Source organism: Dermacentor albipictus, chromosome 1 (genome assembly GCF_038994185.2).
Source record: "Dermacentor albipictus isolate Rhodes 1998 colony chromosome 1, USDA_Dalb.pri_finalv2, whole genome shotgun sequence".
In the NCBI taxonomy this organism is placed as follows: Eukaryota; Metazoa; Arthropoda; class Arachnida; order Ixodida; family Ixodidae; genus Dermacentor; species Dermacentor albipictus.
The window spans coordinates 257,746,084-257,773,162 of record NC_091821.1 but is presented as its reverse complement, the minus strand read 5'-3'; the positions used below and the strand labels follow the sequence as shown (position 1 = coordinate 257,773,162).

Below are 27,079 nucleotides of genomic sequence, written 5' to 3'. Positions count from 1 at the left end.
TGCCGTTGTGACGGCCGGCAGTACGCGCTCATTACAAATAAATTACCCGAGCTGCCAATTTCTCTCGCATGAATTTCGACCAGCGTGTGCTCGCACCCACCCTGCGCCGTGACATGTTGAGTTGCCGCCACGTTGCTGCGGACGAGCACCGCCGTGCCTCTCTCCGTGGGGTCCGTGTAAGTGACGTACCCCGGTAGTCTTGGTTTCCCGTTTGTTTCTTGCAAAGCAATTACATCGGGCTTGTTTTCTTGCCCGTCAATGTGTAATAATAGTTCCGCTTCTTTGTTGCGAATCCCGCGGCAGTTCCATTGGTAAATTACGGTGGTATCCCCCCCGGTTTTCTTCTTGTGCTTCCTACTTTGCTTCTGCATCATCCTTTCCGGACGTCTCGAGTCGATTGCGCCTTTTCGCGATCGCGCCTTTGATTTTTTCGGACCGCTCCTTTTTCAGGGACGCGAAGCGGTTCCTCACCGCTGTTGAGGCTACTTTTGGCGCTAGGCGCTTGTGCTTCACCGATCGCATATGAGGCTGACTCTCGACAGCCTCGAGTCGGGCGTCCATTTTGCTTAGCCTTTCATTAATTTGGGAAATTGCGGCCAAAATGGCCGTCAGCTCTCCTTCTCGCGGGATCTGTGCCGTTGCCGTGGTCGCGGTCTCGGCGGTCGTCGCTTCCTCTCCGCTCGCGGGGCTCATTTCGGCGTCCATCGCCTCTTGATTACTGGATGCACTTTGCGTAACCCCAGCAGGGGGGTCCCTCCGCGGCAACCTGTGCAAGCCTGCGGCGTTGTTTGCCGCCGTGATGTTGTTTTCGGGGCTAGCATTTGCCGAACTGCCGTTATTCGCCAACGCTTCGATCCTATTCATAAGCGCCCGTATTTGGGCGTTCTGCTCCTGAATCTGAGCGTTTTGGCGCTCTATGATCCTCTTAAGTTCTAACACTTGTGGGCTAACACTGTGGGCACGGCGAAAGCGCTGCGGGCAAGGTGCTCAAAATGCTACGTCTTTTCCTGGTACAGGTCCTGCTGCTGTCAAGTGCGCATGCATCTTCGCAGACTATCGCCGAGCTTCATCAAGTTTCAACAGAAGAATTCGTCACCAAAGATAGCACATCTGGCAGCGCCGTCACCGTGGGGACGCCACAGGTCCTGCTGCTGTCAAGTGCGCATGCATCTTCGCAGACTATCGCCGAGCTTCATCAAGTTTCAACAGAAGAATTCGTCACCAAAGATAGCACATCTGGCAGCGCCGTCACCGTGGGGACGCCACAGGTCCTGCTGCTGTCAAGTGCGCATGCATCTTCGCAGACTATCGCCGAGCTTCATCAAGTTTCAACAGAAGAATTCGTCACCAAAGATAGCACATCTGGCAGCGCCGTCACCGTGGGGACGCCACAGGTCCTGCTGCTGTCAAGTGCGCATGCATCTTCGCAGACTATCGCCGAGCTTCATCAAGTTTCAACAGAAGAATTCGTCACCAAAGATAGCACATCTGGCAGCGCCGTCACCGTGGGGACGCCACAGGTCCTGCTGCTGTCAAGTGCGCATGCATCTTCGCAGACTATCGCCGAGCTTCATCAAGTTTCAACAGAAGAATTCGTCACCAAAGATAGCACATCTGGCAGCGCCGTCACCGTGGGGACGCCACAGGTCCTGCTGCTGTCAAGTGCGCATGCATCTTCGCAGACTATCGCCGAGCTTCATCAAGTTTCAACAGAAGAATTCGTCACCAAAGATAGCACATCTGGCAGCGCCGTCACCGTGGGGACGCCACAGGTCCTGCTGCTGTCAAGTGCGCATGCATCTTCGCAGACTATCGCCGAGCTTCATCAAGTTTCAACAGAAGAATTCGTCACCAAAGATAGCACATCTGGCAGCGCCGTCACCGTGGGGACGCCACAGGTCCTGCTGCTGTCAAGTGCGCATGCATCTTCGCAGACTATCGCCGAGCTTCATCAAGTTTCAACAGAAGAATTCGTCACCAAAGATAGCACATCTGGCAGCGCCGTCACCGTGGGGACGCCACAGGTCCTGCTGCTGTCAAGTGCGCATGCATCTTCGCAGACTATCGCCGAGCTTCATCAAGTTTCAACAGAAGAATTCGTCACCAAAGATAGCACATCTGGCAGCGCCGTCACCGTGGGGACGCCACAGGTCCTGCTGCTGTCAAGTGCGCATGCATCTTCGCAGACTATCGCCGAGCTTCATCAAGTTTCAACAGAAGAATTCGTCACCAAAGATAGCACATCTGGCAGCGCCGTCACCGTGGGGACGCCACAGGTCCTGCTGCTGTCAAGTGCGCATGCATCTTCGCAGACTATCGCCGAGCTTCATCAAGTTTCAACAGAAGAATTCGTCACCAAAGATAGCACATCTGGCAGCGCCGTCACCGTGGGGACGCCACAGGTCCTGCTGCTGTCAAGTGCGCATGCATCTTCGCAGACTATCGCCGAGCTTCATCAAGTTTCAACAGAAGAATTCGTCACCAAAGATAGCACATCTGGCAGCGCCGTCACCGTGGGGACGCCACAGGTACATGGATATCGGACGTCATCGACCGTGACGTCATCAGCCTTTGGCCCTATAAATTCGGCACCACACCCGTCCGTCTTCAGTGGGCACGGCGAAAGCGCTGCGGGCAAGGTGCTCAAAATGCTACGTCTTTTCCTGGTACAGGTTAGTTATGTGTGCACCATACGATCTGACGATAGGTTTCTTGTTCTCCTGTCGTGCCCACGCACATGTCTAGGGTGTGCCTATAGCTGCTATTGCTCATGTATGCTGCTTGTTTGTGGAGATATAGAAATGAATCCAGGCCCAACAGTTGATGAAATGTTTCAGAGGCTCATTGAGGGGCAGAAAGACATTAGGACTCGTTTAGAGGCAACGGAAAGGGCACTGGGGAACTTTGGTGATCGCTTGAATAAGATAGAGGCAAACATAAAAGATCTACAGATGAAAACGGATGGGATTGACAACATAAGTATAGCTTTAAATGGTGTGCAGGATGCACTTACACGGCATCAGGCCAGACTCGATGATTTAGAAGATAGAAGTCGGAGGTCAAATTTAATTGTTTTTGGCGTAAAGGAAGATCCTATTGAATCAGAGTCAGACTTGCGCAGAAAAGTTATCGATGATCTCTTTTCTGCTAAATTGGGAGTGCAGTGTTCATCTGTAGCTCGAATCCATAGACTGGGGAAAAGTTCTTCTAATCGCCCTGTCATAATGTACTTTCAGGACTATAGAGAAAAGCAAGCGGTCTGGAGCAATGTATCTAAACTGAAGGGAAAAAACATTAGAATCGATAATGACTACTGCGCGGAAACGTTGTGCAAACGAAAGCATCTTTGGCAAAGTGCAAAACTTGAAAAAAAGGCTGGAAGTAAGATTTCCTTGGTTTATGACAAGTTGAAGATCGATGGGCGGTACTATAAATGGGATGCTGCTCTAAACTCTAGAACATTGATAGAGCGCAACACCAAATCCTTATTTGAAAGCTAACGGCCAGATACGTCCGATGTGCGGTTAGTTTCTTTCAATGCAAGAAGCATTGTGAATAAAAAAGATAAACTGGAAGATTGTTTGCACTCTTTGGATCCGCACGTGTGTGTCATAACTGAAACCTGGCTACACGACCAAATAAGTGACGATGACATAGTCCCACCAGGTTATCGGTTATATCGGCGGGACCGAGGATCTAGAGGGGGTGGTGTTGCTGTGGTTGTTAAATCCTTTGTCGATGTTGACGTAGAAAGCCAGATTGCTGAGCATGAAAGCCTTTTTTTGAAAATCAAAGTGAAGGAAACGGCTTTTTATTTGTGTGCAGTTTATCGTGCTCCAGACACTGATGAAAGCTTTTTGAGTAAATTGTATGACCGTTTGTTGTTGTTACGAAATAAGAATGTTATTGTAACGGGTGACTTTAATTTGCCTTTATTAAATTGGAACAATCTGTCTTTTGGATTATCGCATACGAGTGATAGAATCCTTGATGTTATGCTTGCTCTTGGTCTTGACCAAATAGTTACTGAATGTACTCGCGTAACATCAATTCTTGACTTGCTGTTCATTAGTGAAGGATTTAGACAAGGAACTGTTACAATTGAACCCGGCATATCTGACCATAAGTTAATTTCTTTTTCCTGGAAGGTCGAAAAATCAAAAACACGTGCGCTTGATGTCGCTACAGTTAAGGAATTTAGTAGAGCTGACGATGTGGCGATTATTGACTATATTGAAGAAAATATTGGGATCACATGGGATGATGTGGAAAGCTCTTGGCAAAGGTTCGCTAATGTGCTTAGGCATTGCATTAAAAAATACGTTCCAAACAGAAAAATACTTAAAAAGCGGAAACATCCATGGATTACTCGTGAAATTATACACATTAAGTGTAGACTTAAGAGATATCGTAAGAAGCAGGGGACGTCAACGCCACTGTTTATAGAAATCAAACGTGACCTATTATCAAAGGTGAGCTGCGCCAGGACTAAATATTTTACACACACATTAGCAGAGTTTCTAAAGACTGATCCGCAGAAATTTTGGCAGCATTTGAGTAAACCCAAAGATGCACTTACTAAAATAAAAGTTAGGGACAAGATTATCACTGATGCTGCCGAAATAGCTGAGAATTTTAATCAGTATTTCTACGAGGTGTTTTCAGAATTAGATGAATATGAAATAAAAGCAGTCGCTGCACCAGAGGATGGCATTGAAGTAACTCGTGAGGGTGTTCTGGCGATGCTCTTGAAACTGGACACTAAAAAATCCGCTGGACCCGATGGCCTTCCGAATGTATTTTTGAGGCGTTACGCAGAACAAATATCAGGCTGCCTCACAGACATCTTTAAACTCTCATTAGCAAACGGAAAAATTCCTTCACAATGGAAAATAGCACGGGTGGTTCCCGTATATAAAAAAAGTGATCGATTGTCTGTTTCAAATTATCGGCCTGTTTCCATAACATCCAGTTGCTGTAAGATGTTGGAGCATATTGTAGCCGGTTACCTGCGAAAGTTCCTGAGCGATCATAATCTTTTGTCGGATAATCAGCACGGGTTTCGGCAGGAGTTATCCACAGTTACTCAGACTGTTTTGTCTGTGCATGAATTTGCGCGGGTGCTTGATATGTCCGGACAAACGGACGTGGTTTTCTTTGATTTTAGCAAGGCCTTCGATAAGGTGCCACATGGCAAACTTCTCTATAAAATGGAATGTATGGGTATACCATTTTTTTATTATTCAATGGATTCAAGACTACCTTACAGACAGACGGCAATATGTGGAAATTATTAAGACCGCTTCTAGTGTTGTTAATGTTCATTCAGGAGTTCCTCAGGGAAGTGTGCTGGGACCTTTGTTGTTTTTAATATATGTAAATGATTTAGTTGCGGTTGTTCCTAAAGATGTCTCTGTTAAGTTGTTTGCAGACGACTGTGTTGTGTTTAAACAAATTTCATCCGAACATGACCACATCTCTGTTCAAAAAGCAGTTTTTGCTATTGAAGAATGGTGTCTGAAATGGGCTATGGTACTTAATAGTGAAAAAACTGTTCTTTTGCATATAACTAGAAAAAAGTCTCCAATTTTGCTTCCTTACTTTCTTCGCGGCAACATGATTTTGGAAGTTGACAAATATAAATATTTAGGCATAACACTCGACAATAAGTTAAAATGGTCGGCTCACATTACTAATATTTCTACATCTGCATTTCGAAAGCTATGGGTTTTACGAAGAAAGCTAAAAACTGCCCCTGCACACATAAAAAAATTGGCTTACGAAACTTGTGTGCGGTCTTTACTTGAATATGCTTCAGTAGTGTGGGACCCATACACAAAAAAAGATATAATGATCCTTGAAAAAGTCAATAGGAAAGCGGTTAGGTTTATATACGGAAAATACAAAAGGGAAGACTCTCCTTCGCAGTTAATGATCTCAAATAACATTCATACACTAGAAACCCGCAGAAAGATTAATAGATTGATATTCTTGAACAATAGTTTAACAGGAAAAAATAAGCTCCAGCTTCCAGAGTGCATTAAGCGTCCTCTAGTGAGAAGGACTCGGAGCGTTCATGAGCATTCACTTGCTCCCATCTTCGCCAAAACTAACAGCTTTAAGTACAGTTTTTTCCCTAGAACAGTACAAGATTGGAATTCGTTACCGGCATCTGTTTTTTCCTCACAAAATTTTTCTGATGCGTTACATCGTCTACTTACCTGATATGTATGTTTTGTATCCTTGTGCTGCTAATATTGTATAATTTTATTCTTTGGTATCCGTATGCTGCTAATATTGTACAATTTTATTCTTTTGGTTTATTCTTTTGATATATGTGTGCTGCTAACATTGTATAAATTTATTCTCTTGGTTACGTAACAATGTAAATTCATTCCTGCTAGGGCCAAGCAATGGCCTGCAGTATTCTGAAATAAATAAAAACTTCGCTACTGTCCTTTTGCGGATTCGCTTGCGAGTTAAGGGGTTGAGAGGGGCTGAGCGGTGGGAACTCGGTGTCGCTGGTTCGAGCGATGGGAGACCTGTTGGTCCAGCCCACCTTTTTCTCGGCGATCCCTCGGCGTCCGGTTGACGCGCTCCGGGACCTTGAAATGGCCCTGGATCTCGAACTGGTCCGGGAGCGCGAGCGGCGGTTGCCGCCGCCGTTGCTGCCACCGGATGGTGTCTTCGAGCGGGAGCGACTCCGGCGGCCGTTTCTGCCGCCACTGTTGTTGCTGCTGCGGTCTGGCGTGTGTGACCGGCCCCGTTGTTTGGAGGCGCTACGGTGGGGTCCGCCTGCAGGACCTCTCTTGTCTCGGTTTCTTCTCCCGGCGTCTTCTTCCTCTGCTCGGCGCCGTTCCCAGCGTCGCCGGCGGACGATGTAGGGCGTCTTGAAGCGGGCTTTGCAGGCCTTGTCCGCGGTCAGGGCTTCGGAGGCAGGGTTACTGCACGTTGCGAGAGCATGGGCGTGGTAACGCAACGGATTCGACCATCGTGGTTTGCTGCTATAGACAGTGTTCAGATTCCCTAGTGTACTCGCCTAGGGACGAGGACGGTATTAAAATCGGAGACTTTTCGCGCCGAAGAGACATGGGGTCCTGATGTGAACTCGGACGTTTAACTTGCTCCTGTATGGAGTGGGCTTCCGTAACTGATGATGATGATGTGTGGTGTTTTATGGCCCAAGGGCCAGGTTATGCCAAAGAGCGCCATGACAACTGGTAATGTTGACGATGTATTGTGGAAGATGTGACTTGGCTGTAAACTGGCCTAAAATAGTCGCTGTAAAGTGCGTAAAATCTACGTGCTATAAAATTATGGCGATGACTATTGACGAATACTATGAACAATAATATCCATCGTAGAAGAATGATGCAAAATAGAAAATATATAAGATGGTAAGATTACTTGGAGCACTGCTGCCTCGCCAGAGCCCTTGAAACACAAGGGCCTAGAGGCATCTGCTGTACGAAAGAGCTATCACAGCGGCATCCTCTGAAGAGAGGACCCGCTACGAACATGTGGGGCTGACAACATGCAAGACAACATCTTTCAGAAAACTTAGGACTGCGTTGGTGTCAAATAAAGGTTCCGGGCCGAGTAGCATTACGGGATGTAGGGGGGTGTGCTGCCGGTATACTAGAGAAAAATGTTTCCTTCTCTCAGATTCGGCTGCCGGACACTCCAGGAGGACGTGGAGGACGGTCAGCCTCTCCCCGTATCTGCCGCAGGTTGGAGGATCATTTTCAGTGAGTAAAAAGTTATGCGTGCCAAATGTGTGTCCTTTTCTGAGGCGACAGAATAGGACATCTGTTCGCCGTGATTTTGTTACGGAGGGCCAAGGACCTAACTGTGGCTTTATCACGTGCTGTTATTTACTTCTGCGTCCCATATACGTTGCCAGTGGTTTCGCAGTTTCCTTCTTAAGAAAGGCTTCAGGTCTGTGACAGGGACCGAAGCAGTAGGATTAACTGCATGCAATGAAATTGATGTGGCCATCTGGTCCACTAGAACGTTACCCTGGATGCCCCTATGGCCAGGCACCCAGCATATAATCTCATGCTGGTTAGATACATATGCTTTACATAAGACGGAATAGAGTTCAATTAAAACAGGATTTTTGTGCTTACAGAACGATAACAAAGACTTCACAACACTTAGGGAGTCCGTATATATAACTGATTTTTTGAGTTTTATTTTCCTTATATGCTTCATGGTCGACAATATTGCGTAGGCCTCAGCCGTAAAGATACTAGTCTCCGGACGCAGTGCGTCGGATTCCGAGAAGGATGGACCGATGGCTGCATAGGACACCCCGTCGTGTGACTTCGATGCGTCTGTGTAGAACTCCGCGCAGGAGTGTTTGTGCTGGAGTTCCCAGAAATGCATTTGGATTTCAATCTCTGAAGCGTGCTTTGTAACTTGAGTGAATGATGTGTCGCATTGTATCAGCTGCCACTCCCAAGGAGGTAGCAGCTTGGCTGGATGCATTAGGCGAAGCTCGAGGAGTGGAACATGCATTTCTTCACTAAGCTCCCTCACACACAGCGAGAAAGGTTGTCTTACGGAGGGACGATTGCGAAAGAGTGTAGCATATGTCATGTCACTAACGGTATTAAAACACGGATGTTGAGGATTTGAGTGGACTTTCAGAAAATATATTTGGCTGATGTATGTTCACGGCAGATGAAGTGACCACTCATTCGATTCTACATATAAACTTTGTATGGGACTCGTTCTGAAAGCGCCAGTGGCCAGTCGGATTCCTAGATGGTGGACTGCGTCTATCATCTTTAGTGCGCTCGGGGCGGCAGAGTGATAAATCACGGCACCATAGTCTAGTCGTGATCGCATGAGGCTTTTATAGAGATACATTAAACACTTCCTGTCGCTACCTCATGTAGTCTGGGATAGAAGTTTCATTATGTTCATTGTTTTTAGACATTTTGATGTTTAATGTGGGGGACGAAAGTGAGTCTGTAGTCAAGTATAAGACCTAGAAATCTGCGTTCTTTGTGTACAGCTATCTATTGTCCACGCAGTTATATGCTAGGATCTGGGATAAGTCCTCTCTTTCTTGTAAAAAGAACACAAGAGCTTTTGTTAGGATTGATCTTAAATCCATTTTTGTCTGCCCACATTGACACTTTGTTCAGGCCATGCTGTACCTGTCTCTCGCACACTGCGAGGTTACAGGATTTGAAAGCTATTTGTACGTCGTCCACTTAGACAGAATAAAAGATGGCCGGTGGTAATGAAGCGCGAAGCGTGTTCATCTTCACGATGAAGAGCGTGCAGCTGAGCACGCCTCCTTGTCGAACACCCGTTTATTGCGTAAAAGGACGTGAAAGTACATTGCCGACTTTTACCCGGAAGGTACGATCGGACAGATAGCTTTCTATTAGGTTTAGCATATTCCCATGGATGCCCATTTCTGACAAGTCTCTTAAGGTTCCGTAACGCCACGTTGTATCGTACGCCTTCTCCATATCGAGGAATATGGATAACAAAAACTGTTTGTGTACAAATGCGTCCCGGATATTTGCTTCTACACGTACAAGATGGTCAGTTGTGGAGCGCCCTTCTCGGAAGCCGCACTGATAAGGATCAAGCATTTTGCTCTGTTCAAGGAAATGAATGAGTCGCCGATTTACCATTTTTTCAAACACCTTACAAATGCAACTTGTGAGTGCCATCGGGCGGTAGCTCGCCACTGAGGAAGGGTCTTTGCCTTGTTTCAAAACAGGGACCACAATGGCTTCCTTCCATGCGGTTGGAAGGTACCCTGCATCCCAGATGGTGTTGAAAAGTGTGAGTAGTGTAACTTGCGTGTCATTGTGTAAGTTTTTGAGCATTTCATACACGATTCTATCAGATCCCGGTGCAAAGCTCTTGCATGCGCTCAAGGTAGCTCTCAACTCGGCAGCTCTAAAAGGACAGTTGTACGGTTCATTCTGTCGGCATTTTCTGATGAGTGGCTTGCATTCTTCTATTTGTTTATATTTCAGAAAGGATTGCGAATAATGGTTTGAACTTGATACGCTCTGAAAGTGCTCCCTAGTGAGTCTGCCTGATCTTGCAGTGTATCACCCTGTGTATTTACTAGACTGAGTGAATATGTTTGCCGCCCTCTAATCCTATTAACCCTGTTCCACGCTTTGGCCTCATCTCTAAACGAGTTAATACTCGATAAAAACTTGTGCCAACTTTCTTTTCTGGCCTGTAGGCGGGTTCTCCTACCTTGGGACTTTACTTTTTTAAAGTTGACAAGATTCTCTGCAGTGGGCGAAGCGCGTAGCAGCCCCCACGCTTTGTTCTGATTCCTACGTGCGATTCTGCATTCATCTTTCCACCACGAGACATGCCGTTTGCATACCGAGCCACTTACTTCACATATGCATTTAGATGCGGCATCTATTATGAAAGCTGTAAAGTACTGCACAGCAGCATCAATTTCTAACGAGGATATGTCATCCCATGATATACTAGTTAAGTTTCGGAATTTCTCCCAGTCTGCTGTGTCAATCTTCCACCTCGGAGCCTGTGGTTGATATTCGTTTTCTTTAAGTGTTCTTAATAGTATGGGGAAGTGGTCGCTTCCGTAAGGATTGTTCGTAACTTCCCATTCGAGTTCAGGCAGTATGGACGGGGAAACTATGCTCAGGTCAATTGAAGAAAAGTTATTGTTTGCAAGACAGTAATATGTGGGTTTCTTCTTATTCAGAAGGCACGCACCAGAAGAAAAAGGGAACTGTTCAACAAGACGACCTCGCGCATCTATACGAGAGTCGCCCCACAGGGAGCTGTGCGCATTGAAATCGCCAAGAACAACATAAGGTTCTGGCAATTGATCTATAAAGGATTGGAATTCGTGTTTCGTTAATTTGTAATTTGGGGGTATGTAAACAGAGCTAATGGTGATGAGTTTGTTTAGGAGAACAGCTCGAACCGCCACTGCTTCAAGAGGCGTTTGTAGCTGTAAAAGTTGACACGCAATGCTCTTATGGATAACAATGGCGACACCGCCCGATGATGCGACAGCATCATCGAGACCTTTGCGAAAAGTTATATACTGTCGGAGAAAGTTTGTGTGTTTGTATATTAAGTGTGTTTCCTGTAAACACAGCACTTTTGGATTGTGTTTTTGGATGAGTTCCTGCACATCATCAAGGTTTCTAAGAAGACCTCTGACGTTCCATTGAATTATTTGTGTATCCATATTGGAAGTCAATAGGTGCTGTGTGTACGGAAACGGAAGTTATGCCTTAGATTACAGAGCTCTTTCGAGGCCCTGTAATCGGGGTTTTGCCCTTTCTGGAGCGTTCGAGGGAGCCTCGCCGCTCCTTAGGCGCTTGGTGCGCCTTGAGGATAGGTGTAGTGTCCATTGCCTCTTGTGAGGCGCCGGACATGTGCTCTTGCGAGCGAGAATTTACCAGCGAGGGTCCCGCCTTGGAGGGCAAGACCCCTGCGCCCACCAGCCTGAAGGTCGATGGGGCTCCCTGAGGGATTTGGCTGGGCCGGCTGTTGCCAGCGCTGGAAGGGGTCGGGGCGGGGTTGGGGCAGCCTCGGCTGCGCCCACCTTCGGGGTCGGTGGCCCCGTCTGGTGGGTTGACGGAGCAGAGCTAGCTGCAACCGCCGCGGGGGCAGATGGCGTAACTGCCGACTCGCTGGTTGTGGGTCGGACAGCCGCCGGTGGCCGTTGTGTCGCTGCCCCCTGACGCGTCACATCGGCAAAAGTTTTCTTGGGCAGGTATGCTACCCGCCTTCGTGCCTCTTTGAACGATATATTCTCTTTTACTTTTCTGGTTACAATTTCTTTTTCCTTCTTCCAGGAGGGGCACGACCGCGAGTACGCGGCGTGCTCCCCATCACAGTTTACACAGTGGAGAGCATTCTCACAAGCTTCAGAGGTGTGTTCGGGGGCACTGCATTTCGCACAAGTTTGGCGTCCTCGGCAGCTCTGCGAACTGTGGCGGAAACGCTGGCATTTGAAACATAGGAGTGGGTTGGGCACGTAAGGCCTGACACGTAGTTTGATGTACCCGGCCTCGATTGACTCGGGCAGGACACTTGAACCAAAGGTGATTATTAGGTGCTTGGTCTGGATCTATTTACCATCTCGCCTCATCTTAATTCTTCTAACATTGATGACATTTTCCTCACTTACTCATGAAACTTCACTGCCAACTGCACTGAAACATGAAAATAAATAGTTGCACTGAAGCAAGCTGTTTATTTCAGTGCAATAAAGAATTACGCTTTCACATTCCACTATAACAGGCGAGAGAAAACGTATAAAATTCCGCACTAATAATTTTATTTTTGTGGTTACCGCCTTATTTTGGTAACAGGAAAAGCTTGAAGTACGAATTATTTGCAGCCTCGCGGAAGAACAGAAGCTGGCGGTTATGAGAGCGTAGGTGGGGCTTGACTGCAGACTTAAGTTGTAATCCGACTATAGTAGCGTTTTTTTCAATTAGCTCTGGAATAAATATAGAAAAATATTTATTTGCGGAACTACCACAGTCCTTTTGGATCCCTCGTTTACTGCTTTACCAAGTGCCCAAACCAACTCGTATTATTGTTATTTGAGAAGTTGCGTAACGATGCGTGGACGCCAGTTCCGTACAACAGCGTAGAGTGCAGGACGCCGCGGTTCTAGATGTACTGCGCCCAACGCGGAAGGTTAGAAAACCACCGACATAATCACAGCAGAGAAGTGGCTACGTCAGGTGGCTTGACTGATAACTGTAGAAGCGTCATTCAAAACACACGGAATTTTGTTCCACTTCCGGCGGCGTTTTATTTACTTCCTTTTTAAATGAAATGATGTTGATCCATAAATATTTTCATAAAGAAGAGTTAAATTTGTTAATTTTCGCTTTTCTTTCCGGTTTGGCTGAGCCTTGGCTCTCTCCCTCGGTAGATCATTTAAACTCCTTGCGACTCTTGTTTCCAGTTGACAATTTTGCACTAAAAGTGTTGTACAATTAGGGAAAAACCAGATGAGGCAACGGGCGACAGTCATATTGCTTATAGTTTTACCGGTTATTGCAGGGTCTGATGATGGACGCCGTTTCGCATTATCTTATTTTCCACCTTAGCTAACCCATATCGCGGGTATGTGGTTCCGAGGATCCGCCAGCGTCGCGGCGAGCCCTCACTCGTGGAAGTGATGGGGCAAAATGAAATGTTAAAGGCAGCTGGCGTTTTCTCCGGCCGTATCTCGTTCCACGACGCACAGACCAACTGACCGCGAACCGAATTAGTTTCCTGGTCCCTGGATGAGTCCAAACAAAGAAGGTTGAACTAACGAAGAAACAACGATGTACGTGACCGTTGAATAGATGGTGACAACGCACCTCGAGTTTATCGCGCGGGCACCGAATCGATGAGAAAATGGCCCTTCACACCCCAGCAGAGGCCAGTAACTACCATAACTACCATACAAAAGGAGTGAAAAAGGCAGCAAAATGTAGACCGCCGAATAGCTGTCAAGTCTCAACATTGATTTGGCGGCACTTAAGGAATGTGTGTGAGGAGCGGTGGCGTGCGCGGGGGAGAACGCATCTCCCCTCCCCCCTTGGTTACGCGCCTGGTGCTATCTCACACCCGGTCTACGGCGATGAGCACGTCTACTGTGGCACTTCAATTTCCTCCTCACCCTCTCGCCATACTCTCCTCAGGCAGGCAGGCTCTGAAATTTGTTAAGATCCTGAGGAGCGACTCCGAAAACCCTTTTTACGAGGGAGGAGCCGCCGCGGGCCGCTATCACGTCGGGACGGGCGGGTCGTGCCTGACCGCCGCGCCTCGGGCCCTCTGGACGGCCCGTAGCCGAGCGGCGAGGTTGGAGCTCTTGAGCGCCTCCTCCCACACTTCTTCCATGGTGAGTTGATCGCGGACCCGCCGTGGTTGCTCAGTGGCTATGGTGTTGGGCTGCTGAGCACGAGGTCGCGGGATCAAATCGCGGCCACGGCGGCCGCATTTCGATGGGGGCGAAATGCGGAAACACCCGTGTGCTTAGATTTAGGTGCACGTTAAAGAACCCCAGGTGGTCAAAATTTCCGGAGTCCTCCACTACGGCGTGCCTCATAATCAGAAAGTGGTTTTGGCACGTAAAACCCCAAATATTATTATTATTATTGTTATTGATCGCGGTCCCGTAACTAGGGACACCGTCGGAGCACGTGTTCTAAAGTGCAGTAGGCATCTCCGCAAACCGGACAATCGTGCTCGAACGAGTACGCGTAGCTGCTGACCCTCGCTAGGCTGGGATATATGACCCGGTCTGCGGCACGCGAAGGGTAGAAGACTGAAGTCTGGAGAGCTTGGCGCGGGGCGGGGCATGGACCCTACTGCCGAGCTGATAGTGCTTTGCAATCTCGTTGGACGTGTTGAGCGAGTCCTTCAGCCCCGCGTCCGCGCCCGCGAGCGGCGTTTCCCCGGCGCGGTGGGTGAGTTCTGTTACGAACTTCCAACCGGTGCCACCAGTGTTACGAACTTGCACCGCTTCACCACGATAACGGCTTTGTGGTCCCGTAGCGCTCGTCACCCGTTTCGTGACAGAGCGTTGGTAGCGAAGACTCCGAGCCTGGCGTCGATGAGAATAACAAAAGGGACTTTATACATTATATACAGGTTATCATACAGGACATGAACGGATCGGCACTGGGGCCGAGAGCTCACACAAACGCGACTGTTCTCGCACGACGGCGTCCGGCGAAAACGCGTGACACATCTCACCCCAGTCGGGAGCGACCCTCTCTCCAGGTGGGGTCAGCGGATCCTGTTTTCGAGCGGCGTGTCTCTGCTTTTATAATCCCCGAGGCCCATTGTCACTCAACCGGCCCAATACAAAGTCAGCACACGACGGTCGTCCGAGGGGTCCAACCAGCGACCGCGCTGGCCACCCGGTTCAAAGTTCGCGCGCGCGGTGACCTCCAGGCAAGGGAGGTGCGGCGCCGGGCCGTCGGGCACACGCGGACACGTCAAAACACGCTGCTCCGCCGAGGCTTCTCCCGCACGAAGGCGCAGCATCTTGACTTGTGAAGGGAGAGTTATGGCGCTCGCAGGATAGATTCTGCATCTTGCAGATTCGGGATCCGGGCTTGTGGTAATGGCACAACAGCATCCCCGCCCTCAGATAAGGCGCCGGGAAGACGAGCTGCCTCCACGTGGCTCGGATGCCAGGCGCGCACGTTCGTCAGGCTCGTCCAAGTTCACGTCCAGTGTCGGGACGCCAGGTAACCTCACGTGCCCAGGTCCGACTCGCCAGGACAGGAGCTCTGCTCACCACGTCGTCGCCAAGGCACCTTGACCAGCTCCGCTCGGGTCGTTCCTAAGACCTTGCTTCTCGCCACTGGTCCCGCTTGGTCGTTCTGCAGCTTGCAAAACCGACCGGCAAAAGGCAACACCCAACACGAACAAGTGCCCTCTGTCTCCCGTCAAACACCAGACAAGGCCATAATTCAAATCAACCTAACTAAATTGTTTTCCCCTTTTTTCTCCCGCTGCAACAGGAGGCAGGTGTACGATCCAGTACACAAGGCTCAAACAACCAGTTTTCAAATTATCAACGCAACAAAATAGAAACAATTATTAATCATCAATAATAATGACAAATAGAATGGTCCCCTTGAAATCGCTTGGACCGAAAACATACTTCTGAGGAAGCAAATGAGGTCATTCATTTTTCCCGGCGATATTTTCGCGGAATCCGAAGCTGCTTATATTTGCGACCCTGCTTATCCGTGTAGCGGCGGTACAATAAGCCAGATTCCTTGCCAAATGAATCCCCCTTTTTTTCCACTCCCCGTTTGACGCTCTTCCTCAGATCGGCTAATGAACAATCTTCCTGTTGCTCGCGAATCAGACTTTTTCTTTCAACTGCAGCCTGCTCCTGCCGGCTGGCGGAAACCGGAGCGAGTGTGGAGCCCGCGTCGCCTAATTGCGGCGTCGAGTCTATATCGCGGCTAGCACTGCACGCGTCACTCCCACTCACTTCCAGGACCCGCTCGTCTAGGCCAGCCTCCGAGCTCTGCCTCTCCCGTGACTGCTCGCCACTCCAGTTACCGTGATCGGTCCGTGTGCCGCACCGCCTTTCGCTCACCGACGCTAAGTCAAGTTCCCTCGACAGCGGGCGCGCTTTGGATCGCGTGGGGGCCATGTACGCCACGTCGGCAAAGAATGATTTGCCCTGATCCCTCAGCAGCTGCTCCGAGCTATTTGAGAAGAGGTAGGAAAATTGCTCCGGGAGGGCGGCTGACACAGCGGCTTCGGCGTTAAGTTTCCCAAATTCTCCTTCAATGCTAACCGTTGCGATCGGTAAACAGACACTCTCCTTCTCGGCCACTTGCCGTATCCTAACGCACTCTCCCGTAAAATCACTCGAGGAGACGAAAGACGGGTGAACAACGTCCATAGTTGCTGCAGAGTCCCGCAGTGCTCGGCACTTCTTGCCGTTTACCTTAATTTCCTGCACATAGGGCTCCAATAGACGTATGTTCTTGTGAGTTTCCTGTATCGTTGCAAAAGCAATTCTCTCTGGGCAGCTTGCAGCGATGTGCCCTTGCTTTTTGCAATTGTAGCAGGTTAACGGTTTCCGTTTTTCAAAAGCACGCGTCATTTCGTTTCGCTGTTTCGGACCATTGTCATCATTCTGAGATGCATTCTGTCCTTCCCTTACAGTTTCTTTGGTAAGGGATTCGTCGTCCCGAAACTCGCGACGCGTGATTTGCTTCCGTTCGTCGGGCTTCCCGGAAAACCAATCTCTCCTATCAGCTTTTTCTACGCGCACTGCCTTGCTGTGCAAGCTGCGGCGGGTGTAATACTCTTCCGCTAACTCTGCTGCCTTGTTTAGCCTAACCTCTTTTAGCCTATCTTGCAGCCAGAGCCGGACATCCTCATCAATGCAACGGTAGAACTGCTCCAACGCGATGCATTCGACAATTTTGTCGCGGTCGTCGAAAACCTCTTCGCCCTTCAGCCATTCCACCAAGTCGGCTTTTAGACGAAACGCGAAGTCAACATTCGACTCCTTACCCTTTTTTGCATACCGGAACCTCTGCCGGAAAGCTTCGGGCGACAATTTGTACTTCCGCAGTAGCGCTTCCTTCACATCACTGTAGCTCTCAAACGCCTCTTTCGATAAGCAAGTTATTACGTCTGATGCCTCCCCAGGAAGCAACGCTAACAGATTCTGTGCCCAAAGGGATCGCTCAATGCTATTCCGTTCGCAGACGTGCTCAAATTTCACGAGGTATTTGGCCATATCCTCTCCGACGACAAAGGGTGGAAGTTGATCGCGTATTCTTGGAACATTAGAAGTGAGACTAGGCGCTGGCGAGCTATTTCGGGTCTCCAACTCTTTCATTTTAAGCTCGTGCTCACGAATCTCTCTCCTTTCCTCCTTTTCCTCCTCGCGACGTTGCTGCTCTCTCCTTTCCTCTTCGCGACGTTCCTGTTCTCTCCTTTCCTCCCTTTCCCGACGTTCATTGATATTCGCCAAGGCCTCAGCGGCTTCCTCAGCCGTTACGTCCCCAGTCCTCATGACCTCAAGGATCGCATTCTTTCTTTTGGTTGAGCCCAACTCAATGCCCAACTCCTCACAAATTTCGAGAAGTTCCTTCACCTTGTACTTCTCCATCGTTCACACTGTCCTCCTGCTGTTTACCCTTTTTGAATATACCTGCCGTACGCTACTATAACACTACTAGTAAGACATATGCAAGTATTTCACACACTGCCCTGTTTACCCTCTCAGCATCCCCTGGTTTTCAAAACACTCTTACTAGGCTTGAAACACACAAGGTTAAACACAATGCAACACCAAGTCAATCCCTGAGCTACTATAACCTGTGTCAGAGAAAGTCTGGTGTTTGAGGTAAACTTCAGGCACTCACCGCGCCGAGGTAGCTGATGCCGGTCAATCCCGTAGCTGCCATCCAGTGTTACGAACTTCCAACCGGTGCCACCAGTGTTACGAACTTGCACCGCTTCACCACGATAACGGCTTTGTGGTCCCGTAGCGCTCGTCACCCGTTTCGTGACAGAGCGTTGGTAGCGAAGACTCCGAGCCTGGCGTCGATGAGAATAACAAAAGGGACTTTATACATTATATACAGGTTATCATACAGGACATGAACGGATCGGCACTGGGGCCGAGAGCTCACACAAACGCGACTGTTCTCGCACGACGGCGTCCGGCGAAAACGCGTGACACATCTCACCCCAGTCGGGAGCGACCCTCTCTCCAGGTGGGGTCAGCGGATCCTGTTTTCGAGCGGCGTGTCTCTGCTTTTATAATCCCCGAGGCCCATTGTCACTCAACCGGCCCAATACAAAGTCAGCACACGACGGTCGTCCGAGGGGTCCAACCAGCGACCGCGCTGGCCACCCGGTTCAAAGTTCGCGCGCGCGGTGACCTCCAGGCAAGGGAGGTGCGGCGCCGGGCCGTCGGGCACACGCGGACACGTCAAAACACGCTGCTCCGCCGAGGCTTCTCCCGCACGAAGGCGCAGCATCTTGACTTGTGAAGGGAGAGTTATGGCGCTCGCAGGATAGATTCTGCATCTTGCAGATTCGGGATCCGGGCTTGTGGTAATGGCACAACAGTTCGCGCGCGCGCGCGTGGGACAGCTCGTTGGCGTTGGGAACGACGGCGAAGATCCGAGGCTCCATGTGGGGCGGGAACCCAGCGATGACGTACGGGGCGACGCGCCTGCCGAAAGCAGGGCGGCCGCCCCCTTCGAGACCGAACCCGTGGCGAAGGCCCTGACCGCCGCCCGGGAATCCGTGTAGACCTCTTTGAACCGGCGCATTCGAGCGGCTTATTAACGATCGTGAATTAAAAAGAATTGTAAGTTTGCAAAACAACGTTTTCAAAGCCTCACTCACGAATTTGTTTGAGCGAAAGGACGTTTATTTCGGCCCTTACGTGACGCAGACCGATGTACGAGGTCTTTCTCGAAAGTTTATGGAGTGAGTCAGCAAAATATTGGGCGAAAAAAAAAAAAAACACCGGCTCAATGAAGGAAGAAAGAAAGCTAAGGTTGATGGCGGCAGCGGTAGCAAGAGCAGAAAAGGTAAAGCAAGAAAACAAAGAAACAACCAAGTAAACAAGCGATCAAGTTATGGTCTCCTTTTGATAAACGCGAATTAGTCATGATTTTGATTACAAATCAACGATCTCTGGAAAAGTGCTTAAAGAGTTGAACGCATTTATTTAAAAGATTCGCTCTTCGCACGAAATTATTTGGTATATTTTCGTAGTTAGCAATGTTCTGATGTATTCTTAAAGATACATTGAAAACTATGCTATGAAAATGCAGTCCAGGGACGCGGTTTGCTTAAGACAACATGCAAGCATGAGCCATGAACATCTGTCTCAATTAGCAAATTTAGCAACTGCATCGTGGTTGAGCCGTCATCAGTTCAAATATGTGATTATGTGTAACTGTGCGTCTCGATGGGTCTATGAGGTTATATCACAGTACACGTATACAAACTTATAGAAGGGAAACTGTACCTTCCACAGTGCAACGGAAATAAGCGTAGCGTGGCGTCGTGAACTAAAGTATGCGACCACAGATGGCGCTGTACAACAGGAAACGGGGATCGCAATAGGGGATCAGAAAATTTGGGCATGGTAGTTCATAGTGTTTTTTTTGTTTTTTCATTGTTTAACTTAGGTAGAATATTAGGCAGTATAGTAGCAAGAGCTTGGTGGCGCAACCCACCGCCCCGTTCCAAAGGGGACGTTCATAACATCCATCCATCCGGAAACAGTATTGCAGCTTAACCCGGTGTTCTGTGGCTTTACTGGGTTTCTGGCTGCTGCGCCTCGATCGTGCTCCCGCCAGTTTGGTTGCTGTGTGGCAAACGTAGCGCTTATGTAGGCGCTGCGTTTGCCACACAGCAACCAAACTGGCGGGAGCACGATCGATGCGCAGCAGAATATATGTAGAGCTGAGTCATATCGAGTTAAGGCACACTCTGAACTGACTTTTAAGGGCATCTCGAGCGGTTTTTCGTTTATTACGCCGCCGTTACCCCGAGTTGTGCCGCCGCGCTCCAGCTGTTGCATTTCGTGTAGGGCTACTGACAGAATGCTGTTTCCAGGTGGCACGATGGCCTCGACTGGAATAAACGCACACGACACGAAAGATTGAGTACGCTTGAAAATATTTTATTTGCATTTTACAAGTACAACAAAAAGCACACGTCTACGCATCCACACAAACGCGGTTACATAGTCAATAACATGGCTCAAGAAATGGCTCATTAATAAGGGTAGCACAAACGCACAAGAAAGAAGACCTAAGCTACAAAACGTACGGTCGGCTGCTAAGTACAATAATTTCCCTGTCATCGCGTGTCACTTTTATACAGAATCTTTACAGCACTACCAGGCCGGGTAGTTTGGCGGAAAGAACGCAACAGCTTACGGCCGTCTGCTGCCTCTTCTTTACGGGTGTCATAATCATCCTAATCTCCGCATCAACGTCGTGCAAGTCCGCATACAGGTATCTGTATCTGAACCATATGTGCCAGCTTAATACATGTGTAGTGAAATTATGATAACCACTGCGTCTTATCAAACATGTATTGGTTTTGCAAATGCGCATTACAGCTGACAAAACGACATACTGTAAGTGAAGCACAAGAGAACAAGGACAAAAGGAGGATACAACACTTGAAGAAGAAATGAAGAATTAGTAGGTGCACAGCAAACAAGCGATGACGGAGAACACACAATTATGCATCGGGTGTTCTGTGACATCGGTTTGCGTACTTACGGTGTTATGGAGATCAACGGCATTAAAACGTACCTTCAAACGTACTCCCTCAACCTCCGCCGCATTTATTAAGATAATCAAAGCCTAAACAAAATGAGGCACTATTTTTTGCCAAGAGTAGACCTCTTTATAGCAAGTCTATGTAATGACTCGCAGATGAAACCAGCATGCTTTTCGAAAATGTTTTACCGCCGTAGTATTCGAACGCCAACGGCCAGGAAACACATCGATACCAATAGGCTGTCGGCTGTCGGTGGTTAATCAAGTACAAAAACATTGACGCTATGACTAAAAAGCAGCTTCAACAATCAAATTAAAAAAAAATCGACTGACTATTTGCCTGAGGTAAAAAAAACCTCCTTAGACACCTCGATTGTTTATGTTAATGGTTTGCGTAAAGTAAAAAATTCAGCATGTTTAGAGCCCCTAGCAGAGAAAGCACAAATTAAAGTATGCGACCAAATTACAGTAGCTCCACTTGCGCGCTTGCGCTGAAACGCGCCTCGATTGATTTTCCGCCCTCTGTGGCCATTTGTTGAACTTGAGAGTGTGCGGGGCCTGGTTATATGTTAGTCATTGTGGACTAGGACACTACTTTGAAAACGTGCCGTGTATAGGATGCCGTGTAACTATTCTATGCAAATGAGAAGGGCGTGTACCTTTACTAGTACAAGTGTGAACAACGCCCACCATTCGCCGTAAACACGCGTAAATCCGCAAAAGAGAAATGAAATAAGGTCTATTTCACAGGTACGCCTGTGAGGTACTTCTTTCCTTTACTTGGAGAACAAGGAACCACGTCAAATGGATTCACGCAGGAAAGAACGTAAAATAAAGATTACTATAGTAGAACATACAGCTTTAAAAAACAGCATTTGGCAACCAAGGCACATGGACCGTGCGGGTATGGTGGCTAGAACTTTTAGCCACCATAACACGGGGTTGTGTTACTCCGCAAGCCAATCACAGAAATAAACAAAATCATCGTGATGCGGCATTTTCAAAACAGCGACCTACTCGATACCCCCGGAGCGTCTGCTGTTCTTGAAAAGTCATTTGATCGGCGGAAGCAATGAGTTGTGCAACAGACATTGACAACGTTTATGAAGTCTGAGCATTTCACTCTTCAAAAGTCTGCGATAGAGTTCATTTCACTGCTGAACCCGTCTTACTCATGAAACTTCACTGCCAACTGCACTGAAACTTGAAAATAAATAGTTGCAGTGAAGCAAGCAGTTTATTTCAGTGCAATAAAGAATTACGCTTTCACATTCCGCTATAACAGGCGAGAGAAAATGTATAAAAATCCACCCTAATAATTTTATTTTTGTGGTTACCGCCTTATTTGGGTAACAGGAAAAGCTTGAAGTACGAATTATTTGCAGCCTCGCGGAGGAACAGTGGCTGGCGGTTATGAGAGCGTCGGTAGGGCTTCACTGCAGACTTGAGTTGTAATCCGACTATAGTAGCGTTTTTTTCAATTAGCTCTGGAATAAATATAGAAAAGTGTATATTTGCGGAACTACCACAGTTCTTTTGGATCCCTCGTTTACTGTTTTACCAAGTGCCCAGACCGACTCGTATTATTGTTATTTGAGAAGTTGCGTAACGATGCGTGGACGCCAGTCCCGTACAACAGCGTACAGCGCAGGACGCTGCGGTTCTAGATGTGCTGCGCCCAACGCGGAAGGTTAGAAAACCACCGACATAATCACAGCAGAGAAGTGGCAACGTTAGGCGGCTCGACTGATAACTGTAGAAGCCTCATTCAAAACACACGGAATTTTTTTCCACTTCCGGCGGCGTTTTCTTTACTTCCTTTGTAAATAAAATGATGTTGATCCATAAATATTTTCATAAAGAAGAGTTAAATTTGTCAATTTTCGCTTTTCTTTCCTGTTTGGCTGAGCCATGGCTCTCTCCCTCAGTAGATCATTTATTATCTCAACTGCTTGCGGCTCTTGTTTCCAGTCGACAATTTTGCCCGAAAAGTGTTGTACAATTAGGGAAAAACCAGATGAGGGAACGGGCGACAGCCATATTGCTTCGGCCGACTAGTCGACAGACTGTGTCGCCGAGAAGCACTCTGTCACAATATAGTTTGACAACGCTGCCCACGCGAATGACGACAGCGAGTCGTCGTAGTGTGACAGGCTTTCGTGACGCAAACGCCGACAAAATCGGTCTGCCGTCCGTCGTCCGGGGCCAGTCGTCGTGATATCACTCGCAGAGCGAAAACATCGCACTGACAACGCGTTTGCCGAAGCAGCTACGCTTGTATGTACGCTTACTTTTTGTTCTTTTTATTTTTATTTAGTCATACTCTTGGCCCGAAGGCCGTTACAGGGGTGGGGTACAGCACAGAAAATGAAAAATAACATAATGTACATTATACATAATGCACGCAAATTATACATAAAACACTCTTTTTGAGCATACATTCATAAAAAAAACCGGGAAACTAGTAACAGCGCAAATACGACAGCACTATGAAGAGGCAATAAACACAATCTGTGTTAATCTAACATAATGTACATAATTTTGTTTAGGACATGATTGTCTATTGTGTTACGGTATCACATTGAATAATGGTTATTGGTAGTCTGTTCCATTCATTTATTGTTCTGGGTAAGAAAGAATTGGCGTATGCATTAATGTGCACTTGAGATATCCGGAAATTATGTTCATGTGTACCTCTTGAGGTTCTGCCTTGTTATGGTGCTAAATAGGGAGCAGTATTTATGTTAAAATGCCCTTTCCAAAGCAAAAAAAGAAACTTAAGTCTGGCTACATGGCGTCGTTCGGCTAAGGAAGGTAATTTAAGTAATTGCAGTTACCATGTCCCCCTTCCCCTTTCAACAAACTATATAAACCTGTTATAAACTACAGCTATGTGGGGACACTGGGAAGTATAGCTGATAGCGGCCATATCACACGCTCTAACACGTGCATAAGATTCTTTTTACAAATACTGTGTGTGATCCAACCGCATTTAACTTCACACGGAGAGTTTCTATAGTGCAACACCAATTTTCCCTAAATTTGCCTTGGCGACGTTTATATATAGGCCTGCCAGCGTGCTCCATTCTTTTGCGCTCGTTAGACACGCTCAAACACTCTGGATTGCTTGCATACCTAATTTAGTACCAAAGCCCCAATTACCCATCTATTTTGAATTTCACCTACACATCACCCATTAACTCGTCCTTACTTTCATCAAACATAACGAGTTGCCTCCTTTGGTTCATTGGACACACCAGGCGAAACTCATACACCACACGCATCAAAAAAGTAAGAAGAAAAAAAGACGACTGCAAAAATAATAATTCGTATCACTTCTAAAGAAACCGAAAAGGCTAAAACTGCTCGACGCATTGCACTTAAGATGCTGCCTATTCCTTCAAAGAACAAAATAACTGAAACGCAGAGTTCTGGGATATAGGGAAACCTAGCTAATAGCAGTAGCGCGGTACTTTCGAACACTTGCTTACAGTTTTTTTTAACGCTGTATTTAATCAAAACGTATTTATCATCGCACATAAACTTGGCGTATTGTTCGCCTCATGTTCGCAAAATTTTACCTCAGTTGTAATTGTGCCAGAGCAGCCGTCTAAGTCATACACAGCTCGTAAAACAGACTAATAACACTATTGTTGCGACGCATGTTTCTCGAAGCTCGACCGGCGTTACTACTGCATAGCGTGGCGTTGTCAGCAGGCTGCAGGCGGCCGGTAGACCATGGCGACCAGGCAGGGACGAGACGATTTCTAGTGCGAAACTTGCACTGTTTACAGTTGGTTGGTGAAGGATATAAAAAGAAGAGAATGAATGAATTGTAAAAGTACATTGCGGGGTCCCTTAAATAGGCCCACTAAAATCGTAGGAGCGATCTTGCTCACGCCAACGTGACATGACATGCACTGAGTCCCTTCGGCGCTTGGCGGCTGCTCCCACTTTCCCAGGTAACGTTGCACTTGCTTGGATCTTTGCTTGACGTTGCACTTGCTTGGCAACCCGCGGGTCCGAGAACGTAGGTGGCTGATCCTTTCTTCTAGCCTGTAAACACTGCAGGGCCTTCGCCATACCGGCAACCACTCGAGACAACCATAGCAAATTAGGAATCCATCCGCCGTTTCGGTTGACCAGGGTCTCTGAGCATCCTTTTTTTGCCCGGGGTGTTACACGCCAACCGTAACACTATGGACCACTTGCATACGTATGCTACTGGAAAATGCGCATTTAACCCACCCATTTGGAACATTGCCTACACCTTATCCATAGCATGCCCCTAATTTTCCCTATATATAAACAAGGTGCTGTGTTTAGCTCACGGATGACTCCGGAGGGACAAACTACGGATTTCGTAATATCCCCTTCAGTGACGGCGTACACGTTTGAGAACGCGACTTATATTTGCCGTTACTGTGCTGTGGTTGCAAGGACAATGTACAATGGACATTAAGCTTTGAGTAAATTGAACATTCTGCTTTCTTAAAGTACTCTAATTTCACTTCTGAGTGAAATGTATTGCTTCACACGACCGCTTTCGTGAAGGCCCTACCATCTTTGACGGGACGTTTGATGTGAGGTGTTTCGGTAGTAATCGTGAAAGATTATTTCTTCCCTTACTTTAATGCTTGTGCCCAATAATTATAACCTGTGCATGTAATTTGAGCGCTTGATTCAGTATGTTCGATGAAGAAACGTAGTATGACTGACTGTACAATAAACAGATATTTAATTACTATATAATTATGATTGGTCAATATAAATGTGCAGAGTCATTCTCCCACCTTGACTTGCTTTCTATGTAGAGTCTCGAGCACATTGGGATAAAATGGCAAGTGGCATACTTTGCCCCCCCCCCCCCCACTTTTGACAGTGAGGCGTGGGGGGCACGTGCCCCTTTTGCCCCCCCCCCCCCCTTCCCCACGTAGTAACGGCTATGGACACATGTGTAAGAGCCTTGCCTGTTCTGCGTCTAAGCACACTTAGGCCGCACGTCCGTGTTCCTCCCGAATAGGATCGGAATAATTTAAAAGCAAGGGTTTTAATGCCGTCTTAATTGCGTTAATTGCGCCTTTGCTTTCTACAAAGTTCGTGATCGTACATTCTATCCAGGATGTCGGACCAAAATGTTTCATCTTCGGGGTTCAGCATATATTCCAGTTATGTTCAGGTTCACACCGGGGCAAAAATGTAATGGTGCAAACCTGGTGCGAACCCGTTCTTATGGGTTATTAAGGATTCGTAATTGATAAGTATTTGAAGTTTAGAAAGCGATCTTTCCCAGCGTCATTCACGAATTTGTTTGAGTGAAAGAAAGTTTTTTCTCTCGCCTTACGTGAACCGGACCGATGTACGAGGTCTGTTTCGAAAGTTAATGCAGTGAGTCAGCAAAAGATTTGGAGTTGAGTGTACAAGAATACGGGTTGAGTGGGGCTAGCGGCTGGGAAGGCGCATACTTTGCAGTGAGGCGCGCGATGAGGAAAACTGCTGTGGCGGCGCTGCGATCGAAGTGGATTGGGCCGCATCAAGGTCACGCCGTTAGAAACTGCTGGCGATTCAGCTGGGCGGGGCCGTTCGTCCTGCTTCGCGAGCTGCTATTTACGATCAGACCGCTCAAATGTTATTTATAATCGGATATGACATGTGTTTATGCCTTAGAAATAGACGCCTTTCTTTCTCTTCTGTATTTCATTTTATTTGTTTTTAGTGCCGCTCGGTGACGGCACGTGTATTGCGGCCGCAGTGTCGGCTTTCATTCTGCTGTGTTGTTGTACGGTTCCCTTTGGAGAACAGATATTTTTCTGGTTCTTCAAGGAGTATGTATCTCTCGTGCGTATATTTGCGCATATAGTTTTTCATCAGTAGGTCTTGCGATACGCAGACGCAAAAAAAAAAAAACATATCCATAAGCTTCCTGCTTGCCGTTTCAAACAAATAAAACATATCTGCCCGATCCGGCTCCCGGTTCTCAGATTTACGCGGAGTATTCTGACAGAAAAAGAAAAAGGAAACTGCAGTCCAACATTCCCTTCATGTTTCAGTCTTCTTCGCGTAAGAGAGCGCGGAGGAATTGGCACGGGTTCTTTTATTGCTGTCGGCACTCGGGCGCCGAAAACAGTTTTAGGTAGCTATTATATATGCTAATCTTTGGCCCGTAAGCCATGTGAACTTTTTTGTCCAGTCCGTTCTTCACAACAACAACAAAAGTAAAGTCAGTGCCCTTCGACTCTGTGAAGAAGTATGACCAGCGAATCTTTGTGCATGTGGGCCCCTAA

At 47.6% G+C, this 27,079-nt stretch overlaps 1 protein-coding gene across 1 annotated transcript; it reads left to right on the top strand.

Annotated features, from left to right (window-relative positions):
• The first annotated feature begins 992 nt into the window (after positions 1 to 992).
• LOC139048432 (uro-adherence factor A-like) lies at positions 993 to 27,079 on the top strand. Its single transcript, XM_070522837.1, has 3 exons — positions 993 to 2,672; positions 6,555 to 6,784; positions 26,986 to 27,079. The coding sequence occupies exons 1-3, from the start codon at positions 993 to 995 to the stop codon at positions 27,077 to 27,079; spliced, it is 2,004 nt and encodes a 667-aa protein (XP_070378938.1).

What these genes read in the sequence shown, in the direction of transcription:
- LOC139048432 (XM_070522837.1), top strand. Translation starts at nt 993, where the DNA reads ATGCTACGTCTTTTCCTGGTACAGGTCCTGCTGCTGTCAAGTGCGCAT. An exon ending in TACGTCTTTTCCTGGTACAG is followed by an intron (nt 2,673 to 6,554) that starts GTTAGTTATGTG and finishes CTGTTGGTCCAG; the next exon opens with CCCACCTTTTTCTCGGCGAT. An exon ending in CGTTGTTTGGAGGCGCTACG is followed by an intron (nt 6,785 to 26,985) that starts GTGGGGTCCGCC and finishes TTTTTTGTCCAG; the next exon opens with TCCGTTCTTCACAACAACAA.